At 46.1% G+C, this 22022-nt stretch overlaps 1 protein-coding gene across 5 annotated transcripts in view; it reads right to left on the bottom strand.

Moving 5' to 3' along the window:
• Positions 1–22022, bottom strand: part of SLC1A2 (solute carrier family 1 member 2) — a 141292-nt gene that overhangs the window by 2236 nt on the left and 117034 nt on the right. For 4 of the 5 annotated variants that reach the window (XM_019470113.2, XM_053899835.1, XM_019470109.2 and 1 more), the window contains exons 8-10: positions 21079–21273; positions 16374–16508; positions 3389–3620 (exon numbers count right to left, since the gene is read on the bottom strand). In XM_019470113.2, the coding sequence (XP_019325658.1) occupies positions 3389–3620; positions 16374–16508; positions 21079–21273 (562 nt within the window). Of the gene's footprint in view, positions 1–132; positions 3621–16373; positions 16509–21078; positions 21274–22022 lie in introns of all 5 variants that reach the window. The other variant, XR_002086059.2, reaches the window with a different exon arrangement.

The raw sequence follows: 22022 nt of genomic DNA, 5'->3' as shown, positions 1-22022 counted from the left end.
CATGCAGGCATTTAACAATCAAGTATAACCACCAGAGTGTCTCTATTATGCTTCCCTGGCTCAAAGCGAACTGAACCCTCACACAGCGTGGGAGGTATTCCCCTCCACTTCTAAATCATTTTCCTAGCTTACCTTCCATCTGTCTGTCCTCAACGTCATGTGCAAACTTAAACCCACGACTGATATTCCACATAATGGAGAGACTGGATTTATGGAAGCATTAGGATATGGAGACATGACAAATGCAGCAATGTTTGAAAGAAATCGGATCTTCTTAACCCGAGAGGCAGCGAAACGCATGCGTTAGGAACACACACTACCATGCTAGGAACAGAACACAAGTGCCCTTCACAAACCGAGCAAATGAAAACAGAAGCCATTCGTTTCTCCAACCCCCACGTGGGCGCCCATAGTTTTCTAGAAAGACCATGCAACAAGCCATGACCACCCCACATGCAGTTATTCTGATGACAATTAAAAAGCTCTCACGTAACTTCCAACTACAAGGGCAAGGCAAGAGTTTGAAAACAGCAGACACCAACATGACGTAGCAACGCTCGAAGTGGTTAACATTTTGACCAGAGCGGCAGCAAATTTGTTTCCCCTTCAGTGAACTCTCAGGAAAGACTGCCAGGAACAAACTGTCTGCCTGGAGAAAGCTGCCTGTTCGCTCTGACCTTGAATGTGCCTATTTGGCTTTCCGTGATGAACCAGATCAATAGCTGTACAAAAGTATAAATCATGCTGTGCGGCCTTTGGAACACCAGGCCGCACTTGGGGGTGTGCCCTGCTGTGGCCGTCACTGTTGTTGAATACTGGGGCCTGTGTTTCGAAAGTGGCCGGGACAGCCCCTTTTTTGGCATTTCTTTTTCTGAGCCGGTTCAAGGAAGCCAGGACTCTAACTCCCCGGTCCATCCCACCCTGCTCTGCTCCAACCACCTGGGTAATAGAAAAGCAGGAAGGGGAGGGGGCTGACAGGAAGCATTGACGTCTCCCATCTTGGTTTTTAAAACAGTGAGACGGAGAATGGACCAGAAGGAAGTTCAAAGGCAGGAATAAATGTGACTCAGATATTCTGGGAAAGTGTGCAAATTCATCTTGATGGCTCTGGCTGCCTCCTCTCGTGCATCAGTGGCAACTCAGTTTCGTTGGTCTAGGTGGGAAGAGGTGTTCGCCTCACCTCGCGAAGGCTGAGGCCAACTAACCTTCGGTGAGCCGAACCCAATGACTTCACTGAAAAATCCAAACGGCCAGACAGTTATTAAACCAACATGGCCATTCGGCATGTCCCTGACCTGCTCAGTGTCCTTTTGACCATGTAAATGCTAATTCACCAAGTTTGCAGGTGGTTGGGTAGGCAGTCAGTTATAGAAACGGACTAAGCCAGTATCTCTACAGAACTGGCCAGCAACAAAGTTGTCTGAACAAAGCACAGGGTCAAGATGCTAAAAGGATACATACAACAAATATTTATAGAGCGCCTACTGCATGCCAGGTACTGCTTTAGGTGCTGGGATACAGCAGTGATAAATGCGGAAACAGGGTCTCTCCTCATGGGCTTGCTTCCTAGTGATAGGGACAGTTCACAAATCTCTTCCTTTAGGGGGCTTGAGTTGTTTTTGCTCTAAGAACATAGCAAACTTCTCCTAATGTCCTTTAAGAAAAAGAACCCAGGAAGTCTGAAATCTAAATGTATCTCCATATCTATATACGATCTTTTTCAAAACATGTCCTTCTAACACTATTAGGAAGCCTCTTGAGAAGCTCCAAAAGAGCCACACCACAGGCAATTAGTCACTACGATTCTTCTTACATATAATTGCAAAATGTAAAAATGTATGGTGATTTCATTTTATTTGATGCTATTCTTTTTCCCTGTATGGCAGTAACTTGGAATCAACCCTTCTCTTTCCTACAAAATTGTACATTCGCTTTTCTGTCCTCCCATTGCCTATTTCAGGGCTTTGCAGATAACGGGCACTCAATAAATATCTGATGAATGATCAAAATATAGGAGGTCACAGGAATGAGATGCTTAATTAAACCCCACAAGGCACACAATAAATATTGTTAAATAGAGCACAGAGCCATGTCATGAGAATGTGGACCCTTGTTGACCCAAATTTTGACGGGGAATAATCCAGCACATTCATCTAGACGTGGGAAGAGCTAACTTCCTAGGAGAATGGAATATGCGCTTTAGATACATCTGAATTTCGAATAATTTGAATCATTTTCACTGAGTCAATTAGTTTTTGCAGTTGCTCTTGATGGCTAAGTCCTTCCTTAATTTGTACCAGAGCCTTGGTTCACCCACACGTGTACCCGGTAGAGAGGGGGTGAGCAAAAGACTACTGCTGGCCCATTAGACTTCTGGACCTACGTTACAATCCAGTAAAGAGAAGCACTTCTGTGTCACCCTTATTTGCCTGGCAGAGGCCATGTGTATGTTTGGAATGACCCAGAAGTAACCCAGGGAGAAATTAACTATTAAATAAGATCCTGTCAGCAGGAATCAAAAGAATATCAGAAACCTGTACTGGGTGCCGATTGCCTTCAGATGCTACTTGGAACCATTTGGGCAACCCAACTCCCAGAGTTGACTCTGCTCACCTGCCAGGGTTTCTCCAAGTTTGCTTCACTCTGGTCATGACACTCTGTCTTTGACAATGTCAAGTTAGTTACAATGAAGGCTAGACAGAGCCCATCAAGCTTGAAGACTTAGTACCCAGCAGCTTGGAAAAGAGTCCAGAACATCCATGCTTCAAGAAAGATGGTGCCACCACTGTGTGAAATGTAGTGGCTATGGGATAATTGTCCTGAGGGATAGTTATCCTTTACTTGAAACAGCTTCCCTGTTCTTGGAGCACAGTGACTGCAAGGTCAAAACTCACCTTCCCACAAAAATAATTAAGAGAAAAATAGTTGCGCAAAGTCGTGTGGGCACATTTTTGACCAGCATGTAATATACAGCAAGTAGGAATACTTGTGCTACATATATTGAGTGATTCTGGGTATTTCTCTTAGTGTTTCATTCAAGGAATAGAATATTTGAAATCCAACAAAGCCTTAAGAACCACAAATTCTTCGGCAAAATGTTCAAGAAAACCAATCAAATTTGTGGAGTGGGTGGAAAGGGGGGGGGGTGGTCAAAATGATTGTTTTACATCACATGGACGAAACAAGCAACCGATTGGCTCTTTCACTGTTAGATCTGCCACGTTAGACACAGAGTTAGATGATCTGGGACTCATAGAAGCTTGGGTTACATGATTCTTCAGAAAAATAAATGTGACAATAATACATGCAGGACTTTTGGTGCTTGTCTTAGGAAACTGAGCATGCACTATTATATACAGGTCTCAATATCCATGAACGGGAAAGGTACCTTGCACTCATCTACTATGACAGAGTTGTGTGCAGCATAGACACATTGATTAGAGTTGCTTTCCCTATGGTTCTTCATGTCATCATAAATGGACTGAGTCTTGGTCATTTCAATATCTTCATGCACTCGATGCTGGGAGTCAATAGTATCCAGCTCAGACTTGGAGAGGTGATAGACAATCCCAGCCCCAAAGGAGTCACCCACAACATTGACTGAAGTCCTCATCCTGTCCCTGGGAACAAAGAACAAAAATGTTTAGTGAAGAAGCAGTGACATGGTGGTTGAGAGGCCAAGGTCTAGAACCCGGGGTTGAGTTCTGGCTCTACTTTTCCCTTTGCCTGATCTGGGGCAAGTTACTTAATCTTCATGAGCCTTGATTTCCTTGTTGGTCAACCGGAGAGAGCAATCATATCTGTCTCATAAACTTGTGTGACAATCAAATGAGATAATGTACGTAAAGGCCTTAGCAAAACGTCTGGTGGATGGTAGAAACCCAATAAACAACAGCAAAGAGAAAGGAGAGAAGGAAGAAATGGACGACAATAATTCTCAGATCTCGGAATTAGCACCCAAAGCTCCAGACACTGTTAGCTGTGTCCTCTTGATTTCCACTGTTCTTCAAGGACACCAGATCACATCCGCTTATTTTGCTTATTAATCCTACCTGTGAATTCTCCCATGATAGAAAATTCATCTCTTCGTAAGGATTGAAATTAACATTGCCTTTCCCTCTGCACCTCAGTCTCCCACCGACACATACATATACACAGGCACAGGCACAGCTGATGGGTGAGAAACCCGGCCACAATTTTCTCCCTGACCAATAAGCACAGTGACTCTGTGTCCTGGAAAAACCAAAATACGTTGTCTTGCTCTCTCTGTTAACCAAAAAAAAAAAAAATTTAAATCTTCCAGAGTGCCTCTTGAATCAGGAAGTGTTCAGAAAAACCCTCCCTCCAATCTTGTTTCCCAAGTTCTGATTAAAAAAAAAAAAAAAAAAGCAGGATGGCCCAGAACCTTCCCTCTCAGAAAGTCAGCACCAGGAAAACTAAGTTCTTAAGAGTAAGTGGTGTTCTGTCGTCCACTAGTTCAGATTGGTGTGAAAAGTCCTTCTAACCATGTTTATGAGATACTCAAAGTCTGAAAGAGAAGGGTGCTGGAAACTTTTTTTAAAAGAATTTAAGCAAAAATGCTGCTAAAATCTCTGTCCAGGACACTCTAGCCTTTAATTCAAAAAATATACATAAGGACACCAGAATCAGCTCAAGGCAAAGTGAAAGTCTTAATTGGTTCTTAGAACAAAGGCCTAAAATAAATTCCAGTTGCTACCATCCAATCTATTTCTCATTAGAGAAGAAGAATGACGCTGCACCAAGAGGACTGGCTTCCTCGCAAGGAGCTTGTGTGCAGCTATCCTCTGGGTTCAAGTGAGAAGATCCTGCCCATACAAAAGTCAAGATCAGACCCTGACATCAGCTCTCAGGGGCATCTCTCCACCTAAGAACGCTCTTCTCTTCCTTTCCACTTTGGAGAATCTGCCGCAGGGTGGTAAAATCTATACATGAACGAAGACTGGGTCTTTAAGTCATCCACAAAATTAGGCATCCGAGGCAGAGACTGGGTGTGAGAAGGCATACATAATGATGATTAAGAAAAACTATGGGCTCTGGAGACAGCCCGACTTGGATTCAGATGCCACTTTTTTCTTTTACTTGTTGGACAGCCCTGACCCTAGTTAACCTTTGTGACCCTTAGTTGCATTAACTATAAAATGGAAATAATAAAAATATCTACCACCTTGGGTTGAAGATTAAATAAGATAGCAACGTGCTTAGTACAGTTCCAGACATTCAGCAAGGATTCACAAAACATTAGTTATTACATGAGGTGTATTTTAAATATTACCGTTATTCTTATGAAGTTAATTTAAACATATTTTTGGCAACTCCTAGGTAGAACATCCAAACATCCTAGTTAAGCTACTATCTCCCCCGAAAACATCCATAAACATTTGCGGGACATTTCCCGTGGCAGCACTCCCAACCAACCAGCTGAGTTATTTGCCCATCATTTAGCTGTGACCTACTCTGTTGTTTTTCAACTTTACTTTCAATCCCTCCTGGCGTGTGTTCTGAGTCACGCACCCAACATCCTTGGCCAATGGTTACATTCCAAAGAGCGCTAAAGACGTCAAGAGGAATCCACTGGGTACTCTTTTGTTTCACGGCCCAGGAGAATCTACATCATTTTCAAGTAGAAGGACCAAAGGTGATGGTGGGGTGATGATGATAGTGGCTGATATATTACATTTAATATGTAGAAGGATATGCTTTCCAGATATTACCTTGTTTAATCCTCACTACAGTAAGAAGTACTGTTATCCACACTGAGGAAATTGAAACACAGGGGTATGGAGAGATTAAATGGCTTCCCAAAGTCACACATCCTAGTGAAGTCATAGAAACGAAAAATTTGAGCACAGGACGTGTGCCTCCAGAATGCACTGTCTGCCACATGCTGCAAAGCACCTGGGAGCCAGAAAGCTCTGAATCTGAACCTAGTTCGGCCACTTACTAGCCGTGTAACCTGGGTGACTTCCTCTACCAGAATTTTTCTCAGGCAGGCAAAATACCTATTTTGCATTTCAAGAAGACAAAACCAGTTCCTGATCCACAGTTGATATTCATTAAATTCTGGTTCCTTCCCCTTTAGGGAACAGCCATCACTCATACGCCCATTTTATGGGCAAAAGCACAAGACACTGTCCTCAAGGGCTAATGACTTTTTAAGTTTAATAAATCCATTGCCACTCAAATGGATGATACAAGTTTACAAACTCTTGTTTCTTCAACTCTTGACTTTCTCTGATACCAAATCTCTACTCTCCAAAGAAGCCACTGAACCAAATTTTTTGACTAGGATATCTGTTCCATACTCTCAGATCTCCTTTTTATTTTTTATTTTTTTTATGGTTTACTTATTTTTGAGACAGAGACAGAACATGAGTGGGGGAAAGGCAGAGAGAGAGGGAGACACAGAATCCAGAGCAGGCTCCAGCCTCTGAGCTGTCAGCACAGAGCCCAACGCAGGGCTTGAACCCACAAACTGCGAGACCATGACCTGAGCCAAAGTCGGACGCTTATTTGAGCCATACAGGCTCAGGTCTCCTTGAGTTTGAAAATGAACCTGGCCAGAGGAAATAGCTATCAGGCCAGGAATGAATGGAAGACAGAATCGAGCAGAATCAAAGCATACTGATGTTCCACACCAAAATCAAGAAGGAAAGGGCCCTGGACTTAGGGCTGGAAGCTCAACCCAGATCTTCTGACTCTCTTACCTTGAGCAAATCACCTCTCACCTGACCATGAAATATGGAATGGAGCTAATCCGAACCTCACAGAAGATTATGAGGGTTAAATAAAATGAGAGAAATATTTGGAATGCCATAACTACTCATTAAAGACTGGAGGAGCACAAGAGCATCAAAATGGCTACACAGAAATAAGAAGACAACACAGACTCTAATACTTGCTGAGTTCTTTGTTAGCTCATTCATTCATTTATTCATTCAACAGGTGTACAATGAGCATCTTTGTGCAGGGCACTATGTCAAGTGTCCTGGCAACGAAGAACAAGAAATGGCTCTTCCTATGCTCCCTCTTCCTCCAAGAACCCACGCTCTCTTTACGGGCGCTATGAGATTTAGTAGGTAGGACATTTTATCTACACTTGGGCCCCTGCAAAAGCTTGAGTAGAAGGGTGCCAAGTTTGGACCTGCGGATAAGTCTGAGAAAACGAGCTAGAGAGAAGAAATTGATAATGTGAAATCGAGGAGAGAGAAGCACGCAAGGCCACTCAGGAGGCAAATGAATGTAATGAGAGGCAGAAGGGAAGAACTGACCAAATCACGTATGGCCTCATCAGCCAAGTTCAGGAGGTCAGGGCTTTGTCCCAAGTGTCACGAGGAGCCACTGAGGAGCAGCAAGGGAACGCTTGCTCCCGTACGAAGACCGGTCTGAAGAAGGGCAAGGCTGAAAGAGCAAAACCCACTTGGTGAAGATGTGATGGAAGATGATGAGACAGAATTACAGGACTTGAGGACTGATTGGTCATAGAGAATAAACAAGAAAAGAGTCAAGGATTCCTCTCAGGTATCGGGTGTGGGCAGCTGGCGTTGATATGTCTACTGGCAACCAGTAGACCGTACCACCATGTGTAGGGGACATGACGGGTCGGGGTGAGAAAGGTTCTCATGTCAGCTTGAACATACTGGGGCTGAGGGTTGGGACCCAGCAAAGGAGAGATGTGCCATAAGTGGTTGGGAATCTGGACTAAAGATCAGGACCCACAACTGGGCTGCAGGTAGTGAATTAGGAGGCGACACCTAAAGAGGCCATGGGGAGATGCCACAGGCGTTTTGGGTTCATTCTTGGAGAGAATGCAGAGAGGGAAGAAAAGACAGTCTTATCTAGGACCCTGAGAGTGACCAACACTTAAGGAGTGGGCAAAGGAATAAGAGTCCGCAAAGGTGGAAGAAAACTTAGAAGAGTTTGAGGGAAGCATGTTGCAAAAGTAAGGGTGTGATGGACAATTCCAATGACTGCCTGGAGATCAGGTAAGAGAAGAAAAAGAAGCGCCCCTTGGTTTTAGCAACAAAGAGGCCATCGCTGCCAGGGCAGTTGCAAGCCAGAGGCAGAGACAGAAGCCAGCTCGCCACGGGTAGAAAAGTGAATGAGAACTAAGTAGTGATATCATTTATAATCGTCTTATTCAAGACGATTGACTGAGAAGGTAAAGAGAGCGAGGGGAAGATGGTGGGAGACGGGAGATAGGATTTTTTTGGTTTGGCATTGAGGCCACCAGGGGGGATGTCTGACCAACTCTGGGGAAGTCCAAGTGTGGCCAAAAACAGGATATGGGAGTTTATGGTTCACATATGGAAAATTTCTCCACAGGCAAATGCTTTCATTTTGCCTCACAACCAGCCTTGACTGTTCAGGAAACCCTGCTGACCTCAGGAGCTTCAAGCCTACTTGGTAAAAAGAATTTCAGAGGGCCTGATGCTGTCCTGGAGTCTGGACACTCTGTGTCAGACCTGTGAAAAGGGGACAGAGGTGAGATCCGAACTGGCGTTGAATGGGATCCGCTGCAGATGACACAGCTTTGGGGGCCACCAGGAACCAAAGGCGAGAGAGGGGCTTGCCTAAGTTATTCATACTGAGGTACTGGGTCTGGTTTCCTGGGAGAAAAGTAATTGCTAAGGTGCGCTCTCTTTTTTCTATCCCTTGATCTAAATCCTCTGGCAGGAAGGGGCGCCTGGGTGGCTCAGTCGGTTGAGCGTCCGACTTCGGCTCAGGTCATGACCTCACACTTTGTGAGTTCGAGCCCCGCATCGGGCTCTGTGCTGATGGCCCAGAGCCTGGAGCCTGCTTTGGATTCTGTGTCTCCCTCTCTCTCTGCCCCTCCCCTGCTCATGCTCTGTGTCTCTCTGTCTCAAAAATAAATAAAAACATTAAGAAAAAAAAATTAAAAAAAAAAAAATAAATCCTCTGGCCGGAAGGTGTTAGAATTGTCTGCAAGTCCTGGTTCTCACAGAATAACAGAGCCAAGGGAGCAGGGTTACTCAGGGTCATCTGGGTCTTTGAATTGGGCTGAACCATATGAAGTTGCCGCTTCTACAAGTTCCCAAAGGTCACATATTGGCAATTTCATGTGACTCAACTTAACATTCACAGGTAACAAACCATCATGTCTGCCTCTCAGAATGCAGGGTGCACAGTAATAGCGGAGGGGCCGCCTGAGGCCCCAGGCCTGAGAAGTCTGGCACAATCCTAAACATCCAAGGGCTAAAGCCACATGGGGTTGAGAAGGGAAGGAGGGCCTACGGAAGCATTGGTTAAGAGTGTGAACTCTGGATGGGAGCCCTGATTGCAATCCTGGGTACGGCAGGCCAAGTCACTTAGCTTCTCCTGCTCATTTGTAAAATATGGAAAGTAATCCCTCCTTCCAAGCTTGTTGAGAAGATAGTAACTGTTAATGTGTCCTGAGTGCTTGTCATCAAGAGGACCTCAGCCAAATTCTGCATATAAAAGGTCTGACACCAACCCAGTGCTCAGCTGTTGGCCCATCCCCCTCTTCCTTCTTCCCCTCCTACTCCTCATCTTCTCAGTCCCAGTGAAAAGGGGAGTAGACCACTTCCTCTTTTGTTCTTCCACCAAGTCTTGTGCATTCCTCTTTTTGCACTTAGCACACTCAGGTTGGGATTTTTTTGACCACATCTGTCCCCATTACTAGATGATAAGCTCTTTGAGCACGGACGCCGTGTTGTATCTATTTGTGATATGGGCAGGGTGGGGGAACCTGGTGGGCGGGTGCGTTGAAGGAGGGGTGGGGAAGGGCTGTTAAAGAGAGCAGGTTAACTCTAGAAAGAGGACTGTCTTTTGTTCAGCAAATGTCTGGCTGGGTGTCTTGGAGGTGAAAAGTTAGGACAAGGGCAAGATGGAGAGGGAGGAGGAAGGAGAGACAGAGCCCAAATTACCTTGCCTACAAAAACAAGACACGTGTCCTGAGTGCCGGGGGCAAACACAGGGAGGCCCAGCAACACAGGGAGAGATTGGGACCAAAGGGAAAAACTGGGCAGGGACAGGTCCCTAGAAGGGGGTGGCAAGAACTAAAAGATTTATTTTTTATTTTTTATTTTTTTAAGTTTATTTACTTTGAGAGGGTTGGAAGGGCACGGAGAGAGGGAGAGAGAGAGAGAGAGAGAGAGGATCCCAAGAGAATCCTGACACGGGGCTTGAACTCACCAACCGTGAGATCACAACCTGAGCTGAAATCAAGAGTCAGACACTTGACCAACTGAGCCGCCCAAGCGCCCCAAGGATTTATTTTTCAAGGAGAAAAGGTGCCTAACACTCAATTTTTGCTTCCGTGCTCCCTGAAATTATTCACACTGATTATTACTTCAAGGAAACAAAACTCAAGATTCAATTGCAAATATAGGGAGATTTTGTCTGTTTCATCTTATAACTCTCCTGAGCTCTGCCCCTCCCCTTTGTTTTTCCATGAACACATATTTCTTTTGTGATGCATTGAAGAATGATTCTGCTGCGCAGAACTGTAGCCCCACCCCCACCCCACCCCCAAACTGCAATCTCGCTGCTTCCAGTCAGGGACGCGTTGGCAGGGGAGGGAAGGACTCAGGGAAAGAGTGACATCCCAGCTGGCGTTGACATCACTGGAGGTCAGGAAAGTTGTAGAAAAGAACTCTGGTGGGAGCAGGGAGTCACGGCACAAGACTTCAACAATAAACTCCCAGCATCTTCAGAGATGTGATAGATGGAGGGATTGGTCTTCTCTTCCACCAGATATGGAGTGGGGTTTCGATCACACGTAGCGGCACAAGTGTGTCTTAAATAAGAGAACGAGACCCCAGATTGGCGGGCCTGGACCCCCAAGGGACAGCCAGATCACCTGGGTTTGAATCCTAGTTCAGTCACTCGATATCCACTACATTGGGATAAATTACTTTTCTCTGAGCCTCAGTCTCCTCAACTGTAAAATGGGGATAATACTATGAACCGGTCTCATCATTGGGGGCACCTTTGAAACAGGTCCCTGTAAAGTGCTTAGAACACTGCCTGACATTTCAGGAGCACTTGCTAGGTATTAGCTATGAGTATCCCGAGTCCTTTCCATCTGTTCTCGTCGGCTGGATGCGTGAACTGTCAACTGGTATTCAAAAACCGTAGCGGTGCTTAGATACCCACAATCAGGGACTCCTACTCCCCCTTCCGCGTCTCCAGTCTCTGGTTTCTGGAAGTGAGGTCCCTGGCCTGCATCACCTGGGAACTTGTTGGCAATGTCAATTCTTGGTCCCCACCCCAGACCTCCTGAATCTCCAGGACGTTTGGGTGTGTGCTCAGGTTTGAGAATCCCTGCTCTATTCCCTCCAGGGAGGGATGTTAACAGGGAGCCTCAGAGAGCACCCCCCCACACACACCCCCGCCAAAGGGTGGAGGCCCTTAAGGTCTTCCTAGTAAGTTCACCTCTATCCCCCAGCTAGTAAATGTGTCCCCAGAAAAGACCTCCCCAGCAGTCTCATGTGATAAATGAGCCGCAGATCCACTCGGGTTTTCACTTTATTTTGGCTTCCCTTTGGCCACCTGTGGCCAGACCCGGTTATTTACGACCTCTTCCTGGGACTGGCTCCCAGTTTTCACTCCATCCTGCTTCCTTCAGAGAGAGAGGGGTGTCAGCGAGGTCTCTTATAAATATCAGTGGAGGATTCCCGACACAAGGGCTTCTTGGCCCCAGGGGAAGGTTCTGGTTTTACCAGCCCCGCCCATCCGGTGTTTGAGGACTCCCAGCATTTTTCAGGGCCCAGAATCTTGGTTTTCACCATGACATTTACAGAGCAGCTAAGCCTGCCCACTGAAAAGCATCCAGGGCTTGGCGGGCAGTAAGGAGGCTGGCAGATCTCCAGCAGCTGGCAAACACTGTCGCACATTAAATGTCACTGCGGGCTTTGTTTGGTTTTAAATTGAAAAATTGCTAGAGTTATGAGAGCTTACGAGCTTTGCCCGGAGAGAATAATAAATCCCCTCACCTTTTCCTTTTCTCTGCTTTTCCCCCACACACTATTTTACTAGGGAACGGCCAGCCTCCCCCACACCTCTGTCTCAACCCTCCCCCCCTACCCCATTCACACTGTAATGGGCCCCCAACAGCCACGGAGCCCATGACCAAGAGCATGTTTCCAGAACTCCACTTGCTGGCGAGAAAGAATGTACCACCATTACTAATTCAAAGCAGATCTGACCTAGCTACAGACCCCTACGCACATTTTCCCAGGATCCTCTATCCTCCGTTTTTCTTCTCTTCTTAAAAGGAACGTTCAGGCTTATTTGTGTACAAACATCCATCACCAGCAGAATCCTAGTCCGGGTCTTAAAACCAGAAGGGCACTCAAGGGCATTGGGTCTAGACTCCGCTTTTAAGCCAACAAGTTCCCATTCCCATTGTACACATGACACAGGGGAAGTCCAGAGAGTAGCTTGTGCGAAGTCCTCCAGAGAATAAGCACGGAGCTCAGATCCAGGGCTCCTGCCCCTTTGCTTTCCTTTCTCCAGTTACATGCCCCTCGCACCCCCCACCCCCACCCCCTGCACCTGAGATCAGACCCCAGAACCAGAGAACAGCTCTTCATTTCTTCCTTCCTTTCCACTGCCAGCCTGGGATCGAGTTTTCTCATATACGGTTTCATCAATATAGGTAAACCAAATGTATCATCATTCTTGGGTTCGGCCAACTCCCTTCAGCTGGCATGATTCCACCATGGAGTTAGGACGCCCTGCTCTCCGTGCAAGTACGCACATGAGCGCACTAGTGTGGGGTGATCGGGGAGGACCCAGCCCTCCGATTCCATTCGCTGGCATTTAGGTCAGAAGTGGGCAGGGTCTTGGATGTTTCATGAAAGGACTCTCATCCAACAGGCTTGGAAGCAAACGACTGCCAAGAAGACCAGGGTCCACAATGGTCTCAGAGTAGCTGAGACCTTGATTGTACCCCATTTGTCCCCACTTAGGCTTTTTCTGCTCTTTTGTTCTAATCTTGAGAGGAGGAAAAAACAGGTCAAATGGAAAATTCCCTTTTATTATGTAAAATCAGAGGTGACCCTAATAGGTCTGTCTTCCCTAACCTTTCCTTGGGCCTCTTTGCTTCTGCCCATTGCTAGATCTCCTTGGTTCTAAGTATGAAGTTGTGTCAGGTGGGACGTAGCTCTCCAGCACTGTAGGCAAGACACTTAACCCTTTCTGATTCCTGGTTTACTCATCTGTGAAACAGCCCTTAGGGCTCTTTAGGAATTAATCGCCAACAGATGCAAAGAACATGGTGGTCTCCGCCAAGTATCATCTCCTTTTCTTCATCTCCTGATGATATTACTGCATTTGTTTTCCACTCAAAGTAAGGAATTTACATTAGAATGAGGGGAGGCAGCCTCTATAATGACAATTTTTTGAAAAGATAAACCTCTAATGGTGGAATCCAAGCCTCCGAAACAAACCCAAGAAGAGGCTAGGCAACGTAGTCACAGCAGGTAAGGTAGCCCGATGATACACGGGTTCAGGAGGTTCCAGGAACAAAGGGTCAGAGGACCTAGTAAGCAAAAGTCACAGGGGAAGCAGATTTAATTTTAATAGCTTCCTCTGTCTTTCTTCCTGTGTGGAAAGGCCCCTACACGCAGCAAGTCTGTGGTTAAACTGAGCACACATTTATTGAGCTCCTACTGACCCTAAACTATTGAAAATGCCTTCATTTCCCCCTTGTCCTCCCCCACTGAAGCCTACCCCACTCCTTCGCCTCCTTCATCCCATCCCCTCCCAATGCTTCCACCCACACACCACTACTGAGTCGCAGCGGCCATGACTGTGTGGTCTGAACTGACGTCCTGAGAAAGGCTCCCCTTGGGGCCTTCACAGGCGCCGAGAATAACCAAGCTAGCGGGGACGACCCCACCCCACCCCCTAAGAGACACTGGCAGAGACAGAAACGAGGCTATTTCGCTTACTCGTCACCTTCCCACTAAAGGTATTTCCAGAGCATATCTCCGGTGATGAAAGAGCCAGTGAGGAAGATCCATGACCTTCCTCGCAGCCCTCCCTGAGGTGAACAGATCACCTCCAGGGAGCCACTTCTCCATTCTCGCCTAAACCTTAACAGCAGACAAGTTCTATGGAGAGGCCAGTCTCCCTCCTAGCTTCCCAGACGTCCTTCCTTTCAGCCACGTGCACATTTTTCTCTTTGGAAGGGTGAATGAAGGGGGAAGGAACTGTGGTTTTAGCACGTGGGAAACTCGAGTCCATTAAAGATGGCTCCTGGCTCCTAAAATCTATGCTGACAGATGTCAGAAACATTGTCACTGCCATGTGGAACAGTTTTTAAAAGTGTGTGGGCATTTTGGCCTTGGACCTCTGCATCAGCACTTGTCACTCTGCTCTGACACCGAACCCAACAGCATTCCCCAGTCCCTGTCCCTTAGCTCCAAGACTGGACATGAGGCATCAGTGTGTACTCCACAGAACGTGAGAGGCTGAGTGGGCTCTTAGCAAGATCGACTCCCATCTCCCTACTGGGGACCTTCTGGCCAGACATGCCCACCTTTGTCAATGGGCAGTGAGTGTCCTACGTTTGGAAAATGCCCTTCACTGATAAACACACTGGGAAAGGTAGCTAGGCCACGCGTACACAGTCAAGTTCAAATTTCTCTGCATGGCCATACATGGTATCCATTTTTTGCCCCAGTGTTCGCCAATCCCTGCCTCCCACTCTGTGCTCCATCAATGCCACATCACTCCTAGGTCCCCACACTGCTGGCTGCCTCAGTGCCTTTGCACATGGCCTTGATTGGAAGGTCCTGTTTCCTTCTCTACCTACATCTCCCTACCAGTTATGATTCAGCTCAGCTATCACTGCCTTTGGAAGCTTGACTAGAGCCATGATGACGAATGTGGTGGCCTCCCAAACCCAGCCAACCTAGAGTCAAATCTCTGTTCACTCTCAAGTCACCTTACCTCCCCACACCTCCGTTTCCTCATCTATACAACAAGAGTGATAATACCAAAACTTCAGGGTTAGAGAGCATAAGATATAAAGTGCCTGGTGCAGTGGCTGACATACAGTACCCATGCAAATTCAGTTGCCATTTTCATTATTTCCTGATTCGTCCACTCTAGACTAGGATGGGTGCCTCTTTCTATCACTAGCCTTTCATTTTATTTTTTAATATTTATTTTTTATATTAAATATAATTTATTGTCAAATTGCTTTCCATACAACACCCAGTGCTCAGCCCAACAGGTGCCTTCCTCCATGCCCATCACCCCCTTTCCCTTCTCCCCCACCTCCCATCAACCCTCAGTTCGTTCTCAGTATTTAAGAGTCTCTTATGGTTTGCCTCCCTCCTTCTTGGTAATTTTTCCCCCTCCCCTCCCCCATGGTCTTCTGTTAAGTTTCTCAGGATCCACGTATGAGTGAAAACATATGATATCTGTCTTTCTCTGCCTGACTTATCTCACTTAGCATAATACCCTCCAGCTCCATCCACATTGCTGCAAATGGCCAGATTTCATTCTTTCTCACTGCCAACTAGTATTCCATTGTATATATAAACCACATCTTCTTTATCCATTCGTCAGTTGATGGACATTTAGGCTCGTTTCATAATTTGGCTTATCTCTACGAGTAGGGTAATAAAATAACCAAGGTCACAACAACAGAGAGCAAGTAACAATCTCTGAAAGAACACCTCCCGAAGGGCCAGGCCCTGGACAATGTATGACCCTCCTTTAATATAGCAGTGCTCACAGGTGCAGAGCACACATCACTATCCTTTTATATCTGTGTGCTATTTTTTGATCTATTTTATTGGAGTATAATTAACATACAATAAAATGTATCCATTTTAAGTGCATGGTTTGATGAGTTTTGACAAATGTAGACACCTGTGCATACCGGTGCTTACGGAACATTTCTACCACCCCTCATGATTTCCCTGTGCCCCTTCCCAGTTAGTCTCTTCACCCCCTCCAGGCCCAGGCAACCACTAAGCTCTTTCTATCGCTAGAGATTATACTGTCTTTCCTAGGGCTTCATATAAACGGGATCATACAGCATACACTCCCTCGTGTTTCTTCACTCGACATCATGGATTGAGACCCTCCGCAGGCATCAGTAGTGGGCTCCTTACTGTGATGCTTTAAACTTTGTATTATAATTTATGTGATTCCTCCACTGGACTGTGAGGCCCTCAAGGATTCCTTCTTCCTCTTTGGTTCCCAGTCAGGCTCTCCATAAATGTTAGAGGGAAGAAGGGAGGAAAGGAGAGAGGGAGTTGTCACGGGGATTGGCTAAGACCTTGGCTGAAACCTTGCCTCCGGGAGGCAGTACTCACATCCCCAGCAGAGCCCCATCCACCAGCACTTACAGCAGCCAGTCCACAGCCACCAGCAGGCTGATGTCCTCCGTTGGCAGGCCCACAGCCGTCAGGATGAGAAGCATGGTGACGAGGCCCGCGCTGGGGATACTGGCCGCACCGACGCTCGCCAGCGTGGCCGTGAGGCTGAGAGAACAGAGAAGACCGGGTCACAGGAGAAAGAGGACTTGGAAAAACCATCCCTGGCAGGCAACGTGAAGCTCCAATTTTCCCGGCAGTCATAAAGGTTCTTTTCTTTCTCAAGGAATAGAGAAATCTAGAGTAGTGAGACCCAGGAATTAGGGTCTATTGGATTCTACTCAACTGTGATGGAAATTTGTAAACCCATGGATCGGAGCCTTATCCTCAGCATGATAGCCAACTAGCCTAATATATCACAGGGCTCAACTAAGGTAAGCGGGGCTCTGAAGCAGGCAAGGAAATAATAAAGGAGGAAAACAAATTGCCCTTAATCCTCCCATGGGAACATCACTGCATTCATTTCTGCTTACGCCTTTACCTCTCCGTCAGCCCCAGAGACATCTGGACTCTGAGGCAAGAGTCTGAGGAGGCCACTGCCAATGTTAACATGAGAACTCACAATAGCAAATATCCAGACCCAACTGAGTGGACATGAGGGAAACAAATCAACAGATTCCAAATGACATTAAGTTTGAGACGCCTGGACATTTCACCATGGACTGGAAAATACATTATTCAAAACGAGGGCGCCAAGAAAAGATAATGAAATAACAGGAGGCTTTCTTTCTGAAGCATCTCACCACTTGCAATGCCAAGGGCACACCCAGCACCATTTTGAAGTTGTCTCTGGAGGAGGGTTTCATCTAGGGCTCGAGTGCCCTGTCTAGACACCAGGGGGGTCTCTGTGGTCCAGCAAAGGGCAATAACCTGTCTCTCTTTTCTCTGGATGCCATTTACAAAAGTCGTCATTTCTAAATGGAAAGATGCTTCTGAAAATATAGACTCCCAACTTGCTTTTGTGGGTGCTGTAAAGAAAAGGAGGGGCTTTATTTGCAGTTAGATCATTCTAGACTTTCTAGAGTAGGCCAGCTAGCTCCAAACTAAGAGCTGGGCTCCCAAATCGGTTTGAAAGAGCCCAGACCATTGTTGTGACCAAGCACAGAATCCTTACAGGACTTATAGTGGGGAGGGACCTGAATTTACCTAATCTTACATATGAGGAAAGGAAGGCCCTAGGAGGTTTCGTAGTACACTGGTTTTCCATAGTGCCATCCTTCCAGATTTAGACCTGTCACCATAGAGACACCTCCCCTAGGTGGGGTCTACAGAACCCATCTGTGCTATTCCCCTGCCCCTTCATTGCGGAGCGGGTGTTAAGGCTTCAAGAACTCCGTATTCCTGGGATCCTTCTGGGTCATAGGAGGTAGTAATATTAGTGGTTATCAATGAGGATTATGGGATTAAACAACCTGGATTCAAACCCCAGCTCTTCCAATGATTAACCGCATGACTTTGAGCAACTTAACCTCTTTGCGCCTTGACTTCCTTATCTGCAGCAAAGGAGATAATAATGGTGTCTCACTCATGGGGTATCAGGAGCTAATAAATAAAAAGCACTTAGAAGAGGCCAGGCACATTGCCACCGCCCAGTAAATGTGAATTATCTTATCAGGAAATCTGGGCAGGGTGAGGTCACTTTGCAATAAAAACTTCTCTAAAGCCCCAAGAGTTACAAGGTGGGAATTCTCAGCCATTTCCCTGACAAGGACAACAGCACTAGGAAAGGGGGACTTCCCAAATCCCAACAGTCGTGGCCTCAGCCGTTTTATTTACAACATCAGTTGCTTCTGTTATGAGTCACTCTGACACATCCCTTTGCACTTTGGCCACACGGTCTGCCTGGTCCCTCTGGGTCGTGTGAGACGAAATCCTATAAAGAGAATTCTTCCTGGCAGTCGGTTCCCCCACACAGTCCCTCTATCCCAATTAATACCCTCATCCTACCATGGGCAGAGTGTCTGGGTGATTCTAAGTCCTGCAACCGCTTCTTGGGGCCGTGATCTCCTCTCCATCTCTCTATCCCTTTCTGCTTTTCCTGTCGTGCCACTCACTAGCCCACTTCTCTGAGGCTGGTTCTTGGATTCTGTGCAAGGTATGACACACACATTGTCACAGCAGAACTGCACAGTAACCCTGCAAAGTACATATGGTAGCATCTGCGTTCCATCTGGGCAAACCACAAATTGGATGGATGGAGAAACTTAGGGTCAAACAGGTTGACCATGGTCTGCTGGGATTGGAACACTTATCTACTGGATTGCAATGCCATGCCGGCCCCTGAGACACCCCCCCCCCCCCCACACCGATCCCTTCCAACACCAAAAACTCTGAATTAATCAATCCCGATCATTGGTCGCTGGTCCATTCTTTCATCTCTTAATTTTTCATCTAACAGTGTGAACTTGATGGGCCAAGAATTCAGGGACCAGAATTCATCTTGTTTGGCTTCAAAAGAAGGGCTTTGTTAGGAAGCCTTGTTTGTCTCTGAGTTTTAAAGCAAGAGAGGTTGGTGGTCTCACGTGCAATCTGTGAGAACATGATTGAGAAGCCGTGACACCCGGATCTGAAGCATGTTTTCCACTGAGTAACAACATCATGGTACTCACTACATCACTGTCATATTGTTTTTTCGTATTCTAGAAGAACTGTATTTTATTGAGCATCAGTAATAATGATAATAGTAGCTAACATTTATTGATAGGTGACTGTGTTCCAGGCACAACGCTCACTCCCCCCTGGTGTGATGGGATTATTGTCCCCATCACACCAGTGAGGAAACTGAGGCTCCCCTACAGTACTGCTGTGGACTGATCGGTGTTCCCCCACCACCAAATTCGTTTGTTGAAGCCCTAATCTCCAGTGTGATGGTGTCTGAAGACACGGCCTTTGCCGGTAAGTAGATCATGAGGGCTTAGTGCTCTGATCAGAGAGACGTAAGAGAGCTTGCTCTCTCTCCATGCACCAAGGAAAGGCCAGGCAAGCAAACAGCTTGCAGTCATGCACAAGCCAAGAAGAGAGAGTCACTGGGAACTGAATTTGCCAGCACCTTCACCTTGGATTTCCCAGCCTCCAGAACTGTGAGAAATAAATATGTATCGTTTGATGGTCTATGGTCTTGCGTTATAGCCGTCTGAGCTAAGACAAGTATGGACCTTGAGGGTGGTTGTAAGGATTAGACAAATTAATATATGCACAGAGGTGTGACTTTAAGTTTATGGAGAAGCAACGTGGTTGATTGATTGATTCATTTATTCTAGACAGAGAGAAAATTAGAGTTGGGGAGAGAGGTGGCGGGGGGGAGAGAAAGAGAGACAGAGAGAGAGAGAGAGGAAGAGAGAGAATCCCAAGCAGACTCCACGCTTAGTGTGGAGCCTGACGCGGTGCTTGATCCCATGACCCTGCGATCATGACCTGAGCTGAAATCAAGAGTCAGACGCTCAACCACCTGAGTCGCCCAGGTGCCCCAGAAGCTATGTGTTGTTTTTTTAAATTTATACCCAAGTTAGTTAGCATATAGTGCAATATGATTTCAGGAGTAGAATCCAGTGATTCATCCCCTACGTATAACACGCGGTGCTCATCCCAACGAGTGTCCTCCTTAACACCCATCACCCATTTAGCCCATTCCCCCAGCCATGACCCCTCCAGCGACCCTCAGTTTGTTCTCGACATTTAAGAGTCTCTTGTGTTTTGTCCCCCTCCCTGTTTTTGCTTCCCTTCCCTTACGTTCATCTGTTTTGTACCTTAAATCCCACGGACGAGTGAAGTCACAGGATAATCGTCTTTCTCTAACTTCACTTAGCATAATATACTCTAGTTCTATCCATGTTGTTGTAAATGGCAAGATTTCATTCTTTTTGATAAAAGCACTGTGTTTTTAATGTCCTCTTGGGAAGGTGTTCTTCCCGAATTTCTTTTTTTCTTTTTTAAATGTTTATGTATTGATTTTGAGAGAGCATGAGCTGAGAAGGGGCAGAGAGAGAGGGAGACTGAGAATCCCAAGCAGGCTCCATCCCAGCATGAGACCATGACCTGAGCTGAAATCAAGAGCTGGACGCTTAACCAACTAAGTCACCCAGGTGCCCCTCTTCCTAAATGTCTTAAACAATGAATACATAGGGTAAAAAACAGATTTAGTATACTTGTTAGCTATTTGTAATAAAATGGTTTATACTCTATTGAGGAATCTCTTCCTTCCAGTATTTCATCATTTCTGCCATCACCCTCTGAAATGCTGAAGGGAACATATTTTAACGAAAGGAAAACTAGATCCAGAGTCAGCTGATATCGGCCCCAGTGACGGCCCTCCCGGCTCATTAATGGGGCAGCTTTGGACAAACCGCCATGCTCCTTGAAGCCTGTGCTTCCTCATCTATTAAACAGACAGAGAAATAACTGCCTTGCAACATCACAGGACCGTGAAAAATCAAGTAATATCAAATTTCCAAAGCAATTTCACATGCGCGGTACAAACAGAGGGCATGAGTATGAGCCTGCTTCTTTCCTGTCACAATATTTTCCCTTTGAGACAGCCAATAATTCCTCTTCTGTGTTATTTCCTTCATTATTCTTCCACCAGGAGAACTGAAATCCAAGTGGCCCTGTCAAATGGAGTTAGTGGGGAAGGGACGAAGGTTAAATGTTGTTTCAGTGCTTCCCCACCTGCACCCCTCACCTCACAGTCACAATCTGGCCTCCATCCAAGATAACACCATTCATTTGGGCAATAAAGATGGCGGCCACTGCTTCATAAAGGGCTGTACCGTCCATGTTGATGGTTGCTCCAACTGGGAGGACAAATCTGGTTACACGCTTATCAATCCCCAGGTTTTCTTCCAAGCAACGGAAGGTAACAGGCAAAGTTCCCGCACTGAGGAACAAAGACAGAAAGAGAGAGACAAGAGTTTATGTCCACTTTAGAGAAACAGGACAAAACTCAAACTGGAATGCCAACCACAAAGTTTTTGTTCGTTTGTTCCAATCAGGCCATGTGACATGCAGAAAGCAGTGTTTGGAGGCAAATTAAAGACGAACTGTCTGGAGGTTCAAATTCAATCTTATTACGATGCTCATAGGCAGCAAGCTCTTTTTGTTGCTTCTGGTTTTCAAGATCTACTTAGAGGTTCACATTCTTTTTCCTTTGATCAGTGTTTCCCTCTTGGATGAAATATTAAAGGCCATCTGACTGCCCACATTAATTGAGCTGCTAAAAAAAAAAAAAATGTGTCAGGAACCAATCAGCTGTCAACAGTGAAATGGAATGAGGAATTTTTGAATGACCCATAATTTCATGCTAGAAACGCTGTTTCCAACGATGCATGGACTGCATCCAGCCTCTGGGAATTGCCCTGAGCTAATTTTGACAATGCTGGATAAACATGTTAAGTACCATTTAGCCTGAACCTGAGCTTCTAGCAATTCACTGGGGACCCCTATACACAATCCAACTCCCTAATACATGGTCATTGGCCAACTGTACAGTCTTTCCAACAACATAGGGCAGAAAAGCATATGCTCTGTAGCTAATCAAAGACCCAATATGGAATGACTCCACCCCCACTCCGCCCTGGAAATTCCTGTCCGGAACTCACCACCGCATGACCCAGCCTCAAGGGCCAG

The sequence above is a fragment of the Panthera pardus genome, unplaced genomic scaffold, assembly GCF_024362965.1.
Source record: "Panthera pardus isolate Hobbes unplaced genomic scaffold, ASM2436296v1 HiC_scaffold_12, whole genome shotgun sequence".
NCBI classification, from domain to species: domain Eukaryota; kingdom Metazoa; phylum Chordata; class Mammalia; order Carnivora; family Felidae; genus Panthera; species Panthera pardus.
Note: the sequence above shows the minus strand (reverse complement) of the source record. Positions and strands in the feature narration are given on the sequence as shown.